Here is a 15,292-nt window from a genome sequence, read left to right as displayed (position 1 = left end):
ATATATATATATATATTCACAGTCCTCTCCTACATATACTTCCCACCATTATTTCTTCCAAACATCTCTCCTACTCATACTTCTCACTCCTCATACCCTGCACACCTCTCTCCATCACGTATTACATGCTGTCATACCATCTGAAATCCTCTACTGCACATCTTTGCTAAAAAGACTTTTTCAGCATTGTAATATCTCACATATTGCCCATTCCAGAACATGTTTACTAGTTAATTTAAAGCACAAATGAATAGGGCACAACGACACCAACATAAAAAAAACATTCAAAGTTGGTTTTTATGTGTTCCATCAATACATAAAACCCCCTTGAACTGCCTTGTTGAAGTCCACAACATAATAGGGTTGATTTACTAATACTGGAAAGCGCAAAATCTGGTGCAGCTGTGTATGGTAGCCAATCAGCTTCTAACTTCAGCTTGTTCAATTAAGTTTTGACGATAAATCCTGGAAGCTGATTGGTTTCTATGAAGAGCTGCACCAGACTTTGCACTTTCCAGTTTTAGTAAATCAACCCAAAATATATATCTAAGTTGACATTTGTGTCAATATCAGATGGGAAGATGTTCTGGCCAAATCATTACTTTGGCTACTTCTTCAGCTTATGAGGTTGATAAGGGAGAACGAGGTAGACATTTCCATTTCAATGGTTGTTCATTGAGTAAGATTTTCTTATGATGTGTCAGCAGGGGCACAGAGGTTTGCCCCATAAAATGTTAACTTTGTAATAGAAACCAAAAAAAAAAGTTTAAATACACACAGATGTGTTTTATTAAAACTGAAAGAACAGTTTTTTTAAATCAAAATAATAAGTTACAGAATATTATACGTTTTTATACACTTATTTCCCTTTGCAAATGCACAATAAGTTTTAAACAATAGAGTTGTTACATGTTATAGTAATGATGTTCATTATAAATTCTTTACACAGCATGAACAGTATTTTAACATGAAGTCAACTTGTATTTCATGTGAACGCTGGGCAAACAGCTTAATGTACTGCACAAATACATTAGTTAGGGCAATTTTTCCTGTAAAAGGATTGTTATCTTTGTCTCTCCTGTTCTGAGATATATATATAGCCATACCAAACAACAGTGGCAGGATAGTGACCTTACTTTTGTCTGCTGCAGTTTAGCAATACATTGTAGTCTACTGCCTGCCCCCAGCCTGTGATTGGACAATGAAGGCACAGCAGTAATATCTCTTAATGCACTCTGCTCTCCTTTTGTTTGAATGTTTTTCGTCAGCTCAAATGCATTGCAGCTCAACTGAGCTCCTCTTAGTACATACCTCTCCCACTTCCAGTCTGAGTGCTGTTGTGCAGGGGATTATAAGAGGCTGATTCCAAGTCAAAATCATGGACTTTAGTTTATATTAGTTGCATTTAAAATGATTTTCATAATTGTTGTAATAACTGATGTTTTGATGTTTGCTTGGAGTTCAGTTTTAAAGTTAGTTTTGTGGTACATTAAAAAATCCGCATAAGCAATAAAAGCAGGTTTCTAAAAATGTTAAAAAAACAAGGTTTATTATATATTTTTTTAAATATTTTATGTAAAATCTTACAGTGTTCATAACTGGAAAAAAATCCAGCTTCCCACTAGTTAATAAAAAAAATATATAGCTATTACCATATGGTATAAAGAATCAAGTAAATATAGAAGTCTTCTATAAAGACACCAAAGTCTTTTATTTGAACATTTCAGAGGTTGTAGCAAAAATAAAATGCCTTATCCATAAGACAGACATATATGGAAGGAGTGCCGAATAAAAAACAGTACAAATTCATTAATTGATATTGTGTTAAAAGACAGCCAATGTGTTTCGGGGGTCGAAGGAACTTTCCCTTCATCAGGGCAACAGTTAAAAAGGAGAACTTTGAGTGGACTCAAAGTAAAGGCTTTACTGTCTGATGTGATTTAAAACAAAAAAAAAAAAAAGCTGATGCAGGTACTGCTGGCCAGGAATCCTAATCTAGCAATCAGCTTTCCTGCACAGATTCAAAGTCCCAGCACCTCTTGGATGCCCCTTTCTTTTATCCATGGAACAGATCTACATATAGAATTATCAAGATTAAAAAGCAACTCAGGGAAGCTTGTAAACTCTTGGATGTGCTAATACAATCCAAGACACATTTCAGCTGGAATAAAATCTGAATGACCATTGGGATCCCTTCCTCTAGACCACAGATAGGCAATTGAATGTGTTTATACTTATGAATGCATTTGATTAGCCTTTTTTAAAGTGATTGAAATAGCTTCTGTTTTTTTTTTTATTAAAATAACAAACTTGTCATACTTACCTGCTCTCTGTAATGTTTTTGCACTTAGCGCCCCCGAATCTCTTCTTCTCAAGTCCCCCACCGGTGCTCTTGGCTCCTTCTTTTCATCCAGCTGTTTCCTATTGGGGCACTGCTGCTGGCTCGCTTCTGAGCCCCTCTGCCTGTGTCCATAGACAGAGACAGCAGGGCACGGCCCTGCCCCCCACTCCCTTGTCACATATTATGATTGATAGCAGCGGGAGCCAATGACAAACGCTGCTATGGATCTGCCCTGTGATGAGCGACAGAGCAAAGAGAGACGCTGATCTTATGCACAGCGTTGTATCACGATGGGGCTCAGGTAAGTAAAAAGGGAGGAGTGGGCTGGAGGGGATCCCAGACACGCGAGTTTTTTTTTTACCTAAATGCATTTAAGTTAAAAAAAAAAACTTAAGGCTTTACAAGCACTGTAACTCCATTGAAGTCTATTGCTATTCTATGTCAGTGCACTCCATGCCTTTTGTATTTTGTGGTCAGAGTTAGCTGAAATTTGGGGAGAAGTAGAATCCTCCCTTGCAGTGGGGATGCCCCTTCAGTGCAAAGGTTATATGCTTGTTTATACTAGGCTACCAGAAAAAGCACTTTTTCTGACCATATCCCCCCCGTTCCTGCAGGCTCCCTCCAAACTGTAAGACCAACATCCACAGCATCTTCTCCCATACATTTCAGTGGCCACAAGCCCTTCAAAGGATTGGAGGATGCAGGGGATCAGGTAATTACAAATGTTTTTATTTCCGGTTCCCAGACATAAATGAAGATAGTGCATGGGAAGATTTTTGTTGTCCTTGGAGATAAACATTAGGAATACTTCACAACAGGTTCAAGGAGAGGAAGAAATGGTTTCTCAGGAACTTTAGATTTAGATTGGTGCAAGACATTGCTAGGACAGGGTGACCAGATGTATTGCAACACCTGTATAAAAGACAGAATCCCTTGACAAGTAGGAAGGAATTCCAAGGCTTCATTTTTACTAACTATTGGATTTCACTTTTGTTTCATCAACACAATATAAATCTAAATGTTCCTGGACATATAGGGTCATCAGACTCTCTCTTTAGGTAAATTGGGAATATATACAATATTTAATTTATCAGTAAGAGCTCATGGTACATGTCCGCAAGAGAACCCAAGAAAACCCCCCTAAAAACAATTTTTCTTTTTTCCTTTATGGATCTGAATGCAGATGTTTGGTTTGTTATGGCTCCATGCATGCATGTGTCAAGATCAATAAACGTGCGCTGCGTTCAGATCCGTAAAATCAAAGTAGAAAAATCTTCATCCACAGTATATTATGCTTTACGCATACAAACATTTGTGTACATGCATACAGCTCAATTGTACTCTATTGATGTACAAGAGCAGCGCCCTAGCAAAGAATCATGCTAAGCAGCAATAGCCGTCTGCATCCTAGCAACAAAGGATGCCAGGCAGAAATTGCTGCTTGTGCCCTAGCAACCAATAGGCTTCATTAACACTGTGGACCTGTATGCATGTTACACAAATGTTACATGTGTAGAGATGCTGGACAACTTAAAAGGCAGGGACTTTCATGTGGTTTGGATTGTATAGCTCAGTTTGCCCATGTGGATATAGTCTAAAAATCATTGATTTGTTTGCAATTCTAACTTATAACAGAAATTTGCCGGTGATTACAAGGAAGAAGAGTGTTTCCACCAACGTGAAAAACATAGGTGCTGGATGATTTGCAGGTCCTCCACTTGTTGCAGCAATCTTGGTAGTGGCTGCTGTGGTCGTTGTAGCAATTGCTAAAACAGGAGAAATAGAGAAAAAGTGAAGTTACTTCATGCATTATAATGATTTCCTTTTGTTTAAGTAATATTTAAAAATGTTACATTTCTGCACAAAAAGTATTATGCCTAGTACACACGATCAGAAAATCAGATGACAAAAATGGCTTTTGGAGGGATCGTATGGTAATCTGATTAGTTAGAACATAGCTTTCTACAGCAGATCACAATAGTTCATGCAACAATATCTAAAGGGACAAGCACAAAAAATGTTCTCGTACGATAAAGTCAACAATTTTCATTTAATCAGTCCAGTATTTGTCTGAAAAAAATCCAGTGACCAAGACCGCGCATGCTTGGAAATGAAAGAATATATTACAACACAATACATTACATCACTTCTGAAGTTGTATTCTGTTTTTTTGTACCTTTAGCACCCTCTTTATTTTTGATATGAGACTAGCATGCAAAATAAATGGATGACCAATCGTCTGATAATATTGTGTGCATGGAACATTAAAGCCAAATGGACCCCACTGATTTAAATGATTCCCAAAACAGTTAGATTCAAGGCATGCCTCTGGTTGTAACTATCAAGGTTGCCAGTGTGCTTATGTCAGCTCTCAACTAAACATTCAAGCCCACAAATGGCCATTGTCATGTCTGATCACATGTGCAACACCATGGCAACTGCAGATCAGAGACTAAGATCTCACCATCCTTGGCTGTAAAGACTAGAAAGGTTTAGCTCCTCTTTAATTCAATTATTTGGATTGCAGTCACATAACTCATTCAATTTATTGCTTACATTTTCATACTAATACACCTATCAGGAAGGTGTGATAGAACTGCAGTTTTTTCCATGAGTTGTCCAGTTGAGCACATTTCTTTATGGTACTAGTGAGATCTCCAACCTGGAATCTGCTTTTGGCCAACTCTACTAAGGTCAATGTCATATGCATATATGTGAGGGTTCAAGATGGATCAGGCTGCACACAAAGCCGACTATGGGGGTTATTTACTAAAATTGCAGAAAATCTGGTGCAGCTCTGTATAGAAACCAATCAGCTTCCAGGTTTTATTGTCAAAGCTCAATTGAACAAGCTGAAGTAAAAAGCTGATTGGCTACCATGCACAGCTGCACCAGATTATAGGTGCACCAGTTTTGGCAAATCTCGCCCTATGTACTCTATACTTTGTATAGGTTAGAAAGAACCTGACTGGTTTTATTTAAGATGCAACTTCTCTCTAGTGCTTAACCACATGCCGCCCAGCCACTGCAGAAATACGTTGACAGGGTGGCACGGCTGGGCAAACCCACGTTTTAAAACGCGTGTTTTCAAAACAGGTAGGGGGCACGCGCGAGGCGCGCCTCCACCCTACCTGTCCTGCCGATCACGGCCGCGGATGTCAGTCGTTACCAGCTGTGTCCCGGCAATTAGCGGCAATCACTGACAGAGAGCAGGGCTGCAGTACCTGTGCTTTCTGTCAGTCCCCTGTCAGCTCTTGACATGCTGAGCCGGAGAGAAGAATTTATCTCTCCCGATCAGCCATGTCCTGTGCAGTACACACCCCTGCCCCCTAGTAAAACACTCCCCTCACACAGTTAACCCTTTCACTGTATAATAAAGTTAACCCCTTCCTCCCCAATGCCATTAGTACAGTGTCAGTGGTTTTTTTTTTGCACTGATCACTGTATTGGTGTCACTGGGGATGTCAGTGACCCCAAGTCAGTTCCCCCCCAGTGTCAGAATGTCTGCCGCAGTCCCGCCATAAGTCGCTGATCGCCGCCATAAGTCACTGATCGCCGCCATAAGTAGCTGATCGCCACCATTATTAGTATATAAAAAAATTAAAAATCCCAGTATCTTTCCCGCCATTTGTAAACGCTATAACTTTCACGTAAACCAATTAATTTACACATATTGGGTTTTTTGTAGCAGAGACATGTCGCAGAATGCATTTTGGCAGAAATTTATGACTAAATTTGATTTTTAAATTTTTTTTTACTGGACATGTTTTATAGCAAAAACTCCAAAATATTGTTTTTTTCCTCAAAATTGTCTGCCTTTCTTTTTTTGTAGCGCAAAATATAAAAAACGCACAGGTGATCAAATACCAGCGAACGAAAGCTAAATTTGTGGGGAAAAAAGGATGTAAATTTCATTTATGTACCGTATTGTATGACCGTGCCATTGTCCGTTAAACTAGCGCAGCGCTGTATAGCAAAAAAAATGGCGTAAATTGCAGTATCTATACCATAGTTTGTAGACGCTATAACTTCCACAAAAAGCAATCAATATACACTTAATGGGATTTTTTTACCAAAAACGTAGCAGAATACATTTTGGCCTAAATTTATAATTAACTTTGAGTTTATTATATATTTTTTATAGCTGAAAGTAAAAAATATCGTTTTTCTTCAAAATTTTTGGTCTTTTTTTGTCTATAGCGTGAAAAATAAAAAGCGCAAAAGTAATCAAATACCACCAAAAGAAAGCTCTATTTGTGTGAAAAAAAAGGACGTAAATTTTGTTTGGATGCAGCATTGCATGACCGCGCAATTATCAGTTGAATTAGTGCAGTGCCGAGTAGCAAAAAGAAGCCTAGTCATTAAGGGGGGTAAATCCTCTGGAGGTCAAGTGGTTAAAGGGTAAACAGTCTCAGAAACTCCCAATTGGATGATCTTTCCTCACCCCTCATTGTAGGTGTGACAGGTCTTTGGCCCTCGACAGGCCCAGTGTTTTTGTAAAGCTGTCCTGTGAAATTAGATTCTGCATAAAATTTGCTAAAGTGATATTAAAGGCTTTTTATTTTCTAATATCAAACATGTTATACTTACCTACTGTGTGCAATGGTTTTGCACAGAGCAGCCCCGATCCCCTTGTTCTCAGGTCCTGGGTCAGAACCTGGGAGGGTTTTTAATGTTGAAAGCTAAGGACATATGGTAAAAGTTCTTTCCACCATGATCCCACATATTCATCAATCCAGGGATTGTTCCTTCCTACCGAAGCCTTTTTAATACCTTATATTCCCTCAAATATAATTGTGGATAACTAATAGAGGAAACTTACCAAATGACGCAGTTTGGTTTGCTGCAAATGCTCCATATGTGTCGTTGATTGAAGCTCTGAAGGATAAAAATATGTTATTGGAACAGTCAGTAAAACCAAATTATAATTACTCAGTAAGAAAAAAAAGTGCAGTTTCCTCTGATTTACTATTACTCTTTCCTCGCTTCCTCACAACAAGAGCCCGCTAGATCCATATGCAAGGTAATATTTTTGTGAGGAAGTTCAAACTTGTACAGGGCTAAGTGGGGGCATAAGAGCCTTTTTGTTTTAGTTTCTGCTAGTTTTTTTGAGGGAGGTATATTGTCTATATTTCATATTTGTACAGTGTACACTTGTTGCTGTCATAGGCATAGCATCCCTTTGTTCACAGCAAATCACTTGTGCGGTAATGTAGTATGCACCAAAGCTGCACGTATTTAATCCCCCTATTGCCAAGCTGTCTGGAGACCATAATAGTCAAGACCCGAGCCTGAGACTGCAAGTGAAGACACCAGGAGGCAGTGCAGCACTGTCCGCATCACTGCCACAGGGAGATTGGAGCATCCACTCACCCTCTGCTTCCCACAGCTGATCACTGGAGGCTTTTGAGGGAGAGGCAAGGCCCCCCCTTCTACAGTGAGAGGTCACTGCAGTATCCTGTGGACTGGTAAGAGGGCTAATTGTCCATTGCTGATACTGCTTGCAGGAACTGAGCAACTGAGATCAGGGAACCCAAAGTGTACCCCATCCATACCGCACATCTATACCGCAGTTATTACAAACCTAGACTGCACCTATACAAAACCTATAATTCATTATGCCAAACCTTTACCGCATCTGAGCCACAGTTATCTAGCACCTGTACCAAGACTATACTGTTCCTATGCTGCATGCAGACTTTTGCACCAATGCTCTTAAAGGGACCCAACAATAGGCAGCAGAAGAACATCTCAAAGAATTTCCCCTCAGTCATAAGGAGGTTTTGTTGGAAAAGGTTGAGGCAATGAACAGAGGACCCATCCTAATCAGTGGCTCCTACGGGGGTAGTGCTACACTTAGGAAAATGATGTGATACATCCCAGAAGTCTTCAGGAGGGAAGCAGAGGCTTTCTCAGCTAAGCACATCCTCCTGCCTGCATGCCTGCGATAAGGGCAGATGGATTCTGAGAAGTAAATGCTACATGAATCATCTGCCCTTTCTCAAGATGTCCACAGCTAGAAATGCTAGGGGGGGGTGTTTTTCAAAGTGATTTCTCGACAAAATAAAGCATAGAGACATGGATGGATGGGGGAGTTTTCTTTGCATATTACAAAGGAATTAAATTGGTTAAATTTAATAAAGTTAATTAATTTAATGAAGTTGGTTGAACTGGATGGACGTTTGTCTTTTTTCAAGCAGATTAACTATGTAACTATGTAAATAGGGTTTTGCTAAAACTAGCATTTGGGAAGTTCTTTGAGGTGCTGTATGAACCTCCTCTCTGACATCTTCAACATGAACTAGCAATGCGCATAGCCAGGCTGCCACAACATGACAGTAGAAAAGTACCTCTAAATGGATCGATATTAATGTGCAAAGTGTAGCGAGCACATCCGAATGGAGCTCACTATAGTATGACTTATGAACTATACAAACTGTATTCTTTGTAGGAAACTCCACAATTAATATAGATAACTTACTTAAATAAAACAGAAGTAGCGTTTAGCGTTGCTGGTGATGTCCATCTTGCTATAAACGAGGTGTTGCTAGCTGTAAAATTGCCCCAAATGCCTCCTCCAGAACAATCATCAAATCCAGTTGGCTTTACTGACCAGGTGCCCACAGGGGTATTGCTTGATAAAACTTGTATGTGCACACTGCCACTTGTGCTGCTAGTTGTTGTAAAGTTTACTGTGGATGAAACACAAAGAAAACATTCTTAGTCAGATTTAGATCTATGTTATAATATATGCAACAGATGATTTGATTTTGTCACCAGCCAGGTTCCGATGTCAGATGTGGACCAGTCACACATATTTGATCATACATGTGTATCTGGAAGATTTGTGCAAATTCCAATTTCAGCTTTAATAGCCTTTTCTAATTTCCGCCCTGCCTTTTTACTATACATGTATCACGTCTCTTGGGGGAAGATTGCTGCTTATCAGAGTTAGGTCCTTTTCTCTCTCATTGACTACTTTGGATTGTGTGCTCTCCCCCATCATAATTTCGGCAACATTTTCTCTGATTTGTAAATAATTTTAACTATGCAAATGAATACTGATCAGGTGGAGGGATTATACATAGTTGGGCTCAGAGGTCTACCCTTTCAAATCCCAGCCCTGGTACAAGATAAATCACCATGCTGCAAGCCAGAGGTATAACTAGATCCTTCAGGGCCCTGGTGAAAGAAACCATGAAGGGCCCCCATGACACCCTCCTTCCCTTTCCATCATTTTCTTGGCCTTTTCTATTGGTCCCAGGACCCTTTCCTCTGGTCCCAGGTCCTTTCCTCTGAGGTCCTTCCAACTGAGCCTGGGGCTCTTCTCTCTGGGCCTGGGGCCTATACTCCCATTGCGGGACCATTTATTATGGTCCCGCAGTGGGACCCTTTAACATGTTCTGCAGTTTTCTCTCTTCCTGCCATCTTAGGGCTCCCCAAAGTGGCAGAAAGCAAGTTATGTGTCACCAGCACACCAAAGGAACTACATATAAGGTTCCAAGGCAGTGGCAGAACAGCAACCAAGATTGCAAAGGTTGCACTTGTGACTGGGCCCTGGAGTTCTACCACTGTGGGGGTTCCAAGCTTCTTCTTGCTGCCGTGTCCCTGCTATTGACAGCGCTGATCCAGCGTTTCTGTCTCCATGGCAGCAGCGACAGCACATTAGTATCCAGTGCCAGTTACAGTATGGGGCTGATGGACGCATGCGTGGGAGAGAATTATTGATAATAGACAACCGAACCCCCCACCAGTCATGGTAAGAGGAAAAGGGAAGAGGGTAGGAGTGCCAGTCTACTGATTTCTGTCCAGGATAATTTTATTACTAGTTGCATTCAGTAAAAAGACCATTTTCTCTTCAATGCAACAAATAATACACATATACTGTAAGCACTCTTATCCTTTACCTTTTCTTAACATTGTTACAAGAATCTGCTCAAGCTTTCTATAATGCTACCAGTGGATTAATACATACCACTCAATCATATAACTAATAAAAACATGACAGGGATTTAAACACTTACTGTACGACTGTATGTACTCTACTGTATGCAGTGTATGCTGTGGAGTTATTTGAATCTGTGCCCACTCTTTTTTCCCTTTATTCTTCACATACATTATAGTGCAGCATGCATGCTTGGATTTTGTGATAATATATGTTTTTTCTAATCTAATAGCCACCAAATATGCGCTCAAGACTCAAATCAAAATATCAGACCTTTCAATTGACTACTATGAGACACTGTTTTAAAGGCTAAGTTCACCTTTTTAGGCAGAATTTAATTTTTCATAATAAATGTAAGCCTTTTTCTAATGTCTTTTCTACCCCTAGCCATCCCAGTGTGTTTATCTCTCACTTGCCTAGTCCATGGCAGCTTTGAATCTGCACCTCCCGGTTAAAATTTTTATAAAATGCATTCTAAGCCCATCACTTCCTGTGGCATCATGTGATACAAAGAATAGGGTGCGTTTTACTTCGGTGGACCATACCTCCGCCATTACTATACTACCTCTTTTTTATTTCCACCCGCTTTCCTACTCCTTCATTAAGGTGGCCCTACATTGTACAATCTGATTGCACAATTTTCTTTAGATCTACCATAACTATGTAGTGCAAGGGCCCGTGTGATTTGAAACAAAGTGAATGGAAAGTTCAGGTGGTTTCCCCTATTACATAGGGGAGAGTGTATACACATTCATTTCACTTTCTGGCCTCATTCACACAGCGCAATGGGAGTGCACTTTTTTGGTACTTTTTTTTTCGCAACACGCATAGAGCAGCCCATTGATTTCGATCAGCTGTCCTACGTGCGACAAAAGTAGCTCATGGGGAATTTTGCTGCTTTGAGATTTGCGCATTTTTTACTACATCCACTTCTTATTAAAGGACTCAATTTTACATTTTGCCCTTGCTTAGATCACATTAAAGGACATTTACTGGATTACTCTGGCTGAAATTCTCTTGGTCAATGGCCCTGTTGGTACTGTCCTACTAGACATCATTCAAATGAAAAATTGAAAAGGATCCAGGTGGAAAATTGTCTGCTAAACAGCACCTGTATCCAATCAGAAGCAGGCACTGTTTACATCAGACACCTGGTGGCACTGGCTGTCAGAATACAATAGTTGCAACAAGAAATTTGTCCATGCACGTTTATTGTGGATACAGGAATGTATTACCCTGTGAGTTAAACGAAAAAATCTTTGTGTGTATGACTTTCCAGCTAGTTCTCAATGGACTATGAGGGCATTAGTGAGCGCTCTGGTAGGCCATTGATCCTGCCATTCAGTAACTGCTTGCGTTCTACAGGAAGACAGCCTACATTGACAGTCTGCAGGAGTCCCGCATTTCACCTTCAATCTGCTGATCATTACAGGCTGCCACAAAAAAAAATTAAAAATGCACATTTTTGTTAAGTGCCAAAAGGCGTGTTTTTTTTTTTATTTAAATTTTGAAGGTGAACTTAGCTTTTAAAATTGGTGTGACATGTGATATGGTGTGAAAATTTCACAAAAGTGTATCAGAAGGCACCAAAGGGCACTGTGCTGCATTGGCGATTTTGATGGAGTGTATAGCCAGCCATAGACACTTCAAATCTGGGCCAGTTCAGGAAGGACCAGCTAACATTCGAACCGCGTGTGGGCAGGCTGAATGTACCCAAGTTGATCGATTGGTCAACTTTGGTACAGCCAGCCTGTTGGATTTTACATGCGATTATTACTAGCAGCTATTATAGCTGCTAGCAGTAATCACTGTGTGGGAATGGCTCCCTGCCTCCCCTTGCTGAGGGAACAAAATGACTCCACAGGACTGATTCCCCCATTAACAGACTGTGTTGAATGGAGAATCAAGCGATTTTCTATTTGAGAGTGAAAGAAAATAGCTTCATCTATGGCTGGCTTAACTTTGTACACTATATATAAAGTTAAAAAAAAGTAAACAGGTGATTGCATCACCCCTCACTGCCCAACAAAATGAACACCAGGCATTATCTGCGAGCTGCAGCAGGAGTTTGGATGGAGTGTGTAGTTGGCTATAGACAGTTTTAATCTGGGCCAGTTCAGGAGGGCCTGGCTGAGATTCAAACCATGTATGGGCAGGCTGAATGTATCCAAGTTGATCGATCGATCAACTTTGGTACAACCAGCCTGCTTGATTTTACATGTGATTATTACTAGCAGCTCCTCCGTCACCCCCTGTTGGGGGAACACAATGGCTCCACGGGAGGGATTCCCCCATTAACACTGACTGTATTGATGGGGGAATCAAGCGATTTTCTATTTGAGTGAAAGAAAATAGCTTCATCTATGGCTGGCTTAACTTTGTACACTCTATATAAAGTTAAAAAAAAGTAAACAGTTCATTGCATCACCCCTCACTGCCCAACAAAATGAACACCAGGCATTATCTGCGAGCTGCAGCAGGTGTTTGGATGGAGTGTGTAGCTGGCTACAGACAGTTTTAATCTGGGCCAGTTCAGGAGGGACTGGCTGAGATTCAAACCATGTATGGGCAGGCTGAATGTATCCAAGTTGATGGATCGATCAACTTTGGTACAACCAGCCTGCTTGATTTTACATGGGATTATTACTAGCAGCTCCTCCGTCAGCCCCTGTCGGGGGAACACAATGGCTCCACAGGAGGGATTCCCCCATTAATACTGACTGTGTTGATGGGGGAATCAAGCGATTTTCTATTTGAGTGAAAGAAAATTGCTTCATCTATGGCTGGCTTAACTTTGTGCACTCTATATAAAGTTTAAAAAAAAGTAAACAGTTCATTGCATCACCCCTCACTGCCCAACAAAATGAACACCAGGCATTATCTGCGAGCTGCAGCAGGAGTTTGGATGGAGTGTGTAGCTGGCTATAGACAGTTTTAATCTGGGCCAGTTCAGGAGGGACTGGCTGAGATTCAAACCATGTATAGGCAGGCTGAATGTATCCAAGTTGATCGATCGATCAACTTTGGTACAACCAGCCTGCTTGATTTTACATGTGATTATTACTAGCAGCTGCTCCGTCAGCCCCTGTCGGGGGAACACAATGGCTCCACAGGAGGGATTCCCCCATTAACACTGACTGTATTGATGGGGGAATGCGATTTTCTATTCGAGTGAAAGAAAATTGCTTCATCTATGGCTGGCTTAACTTTGTGCACTCTATATAAAGTTAAAAAAAAAGTAAACAGTTCATTGCATCACTCTTCACCACCCATTATCTGCGCAACCTTTTAAATCAATATCAGAAAAGTTCAGACACAATGTTATTTGCAAAGCTTTGAATGAAACCCATAGTAAAAGAAAATATACAAGTGTTATTATTCATTTCTCTAAAAAAATGTGTATTATGGCTGTCATGGCTTTAAAAGTTTGATTCACTGACCAACACCAGGTATGCAGGGTTTGTTCTGACTTTGTAAGTAATCCAGACTAGTGACCCGTTACTTAGGCAGACACAGCCAAACAACTGACATTTTTAGGGGGATGTCACCAATGGCAGTCATTGGGGTTGATTTACTAAAACTGAAGAGTGCTGGTGCAGCTGTGTATGGTAGCCAATCAGCTTCTAACTTTAGCTTGTTCAATTAAGCTTTGACAAAAAAAAAAACCTGGAAGCTGATTGGTTTCTTTGCAGAGCTACACCAGATTTTGTACTCTTCAGTTTTAGTAAATCAACCCCATTACACTTATTTCAGTACAGGTTTTCTTTAATGTGGAACTAAACTCCCTCAGTCAACATTAACTATGTTGAAACCTCATGCTGCCAACATTAGCAAATTAATAGGAAGGTATATTATAATTACCAGTTTTAAACTTTTTTTTTAACATTTCTTCAGTTGCTTCCTAGTTTCTGGCCTAGGTCAAAATGATCTCATACATCCCAGGAGTCTTCTTTATTTTCTTTCAGCTGGAGAGGGGCTTTATCACCTAAGCACACCCTCCTGCCTGCATGCCTGGGTCAAAGGCAGAAGGATTCCAGGAAGTAAATACTACATGAATCACCTACCCTTACTCAAAATGGACTTGGCTCGAAATTCTAGAGGGATGCTTTCCAAGTGGTTTCTCAACAACATAAATAACAGAGACATGGATAGATGGTGAATTTTACTTTGATTATTAAAAATAAATTAATTAATAGTGTTTTCAGTTTGTGGTGCTCAAATGAGATTTAGTTCCACTTTAATACATTTTAAAAAAATGAATACAGACGTTGGCAGCTCATGCGATTTGCTAATAAAAGATCTAAGGAAAATAAAATCCATAAAATTTCACTCACCTTGGTAGACAGTGCCACTGATAACACTTGTTGGAGCGGTCAGTGTATAGTTAGTGCTGGTTTTAGTAGCATCACCTAACCCTAAGCAGACAGACTGTGCATTAGCCAATGTGACAATGGCACAGAGAAGCAGAAGAACGGAGGATCTTATGAGTGACATTCTGTGACTTGAATGGATGGTCATCAGCATCTGGGTTTTTTCCTTTCTCATCCTCTTTTATAGCCAGTTGGTATAGAGATTCAAATGACAAAGGCAGGGCCAAGAGAAGTCGCGATTGTTATTTTAGATCTACTTCCTTGTGCTGGTCGTGATATATTTTCTCATGCCACAAAGCACCTTGAAATGTCAATACAAATTCTTTTTTGCATAGTTTACAGTTAGTCAGGTTGAAAAAAAGACAAAAGTCAATCTAGTTCAGCCAACAGAAAAAAAATGTTAAAAATTATAAAGTTCCATATAGACATTCCTATACCCTTAGTCAGTGCGGGGACAAGGTCAATTAGAGCCCAGGGCGAACATGTCAAATTTTGTCCCCCCACAAAAGATGTATGAACATTATGTCTTAGCAATATGGGGCAGCACAATGGCTAAATGGTTAGCACTTCCGCCTGGCAGCGCTAGGGTCGTTGGTTCAAATCCCAACCACAGAACCACCTGCCTGGAGTTTGCAT

At 40.2% G+C, this 15,292-nt stretch overlaps 1 protein-coding gene across 1 annotated transcript; it reads right to left on the bottom strand.

Moving 5' to 3' along the window:
* Positions 1-761: 761 nt before the first annotated feature.
* On the bottom strand, positions 762-14,830 carry LOC149440592 (uncharacterized). The gene is made up of 4 exons (XM_089658388.1): positions 14,621-14,830; positions 8,823-9,033; positions 7,164-7,219; positions 762-4,107 (listed from the first exon to the last, which is right to left on the bottom strand). The coding sequence occupies exons 1-4, from the start codon at positions 14,808-14,810 to the stop codon at positions 3,968-3,970; spliced, it is 597 nt and encodes a 198-aa protein (XP_089514514.1). The 5' UTR covers positions 14,811-14,830; the 3' UTR covers positions 762-3,967.
* Positions 14,831-15,292: the final 462 nt, after the last annotated feature.

Source organism: Staurois parvus, unplaced genomic scaffold, assembly GCF_062004578.1.
Source record: "Staurois parvus isolate SC_StPar_1 unplaced genomic scaffold, SC_StPar_1.0 ptg001066l, whole genome shotgun sequence".
NCBI classification, from domain to species: Eukaryota; Metazoa; Chordata; class Amphibia; order Anura; family Ranidae; genus Staurois; species Staurois parvus.
The sequence above is the reverse complement of the archived record's forward strand: the minus strand, read 5'-3'. Positions and strand labels throughout refer to the sequence as shown.

What these genes read in the sequence shown, in the direction of transcription:
- LOC149440592 (XM_089658388.1), bottom strand. Translation starts at nt 14,810, where the DNA reads ATGCTGATGACCATCCATTCAAGTCACAGAATGTCACTCATAAGATCC. An exon ending in CAGTGGCACTGTCTACCAAG is followed by an intron (nt 9,034 to 14,620) that starts GTGAGTGAAATT and finishes TTTCATCCACAG; the next exon opens with TAAACTTTACAACAACTAGC. An exon ending in AAACCAAACTGCGTCATTTG is followed by an intron (nt 4,108 to 7,163) that starts GTAAGTTTCCTC and finishes CTCCTGTTTTAG; the next exon opens with CAATTGCTACAACGACCACA.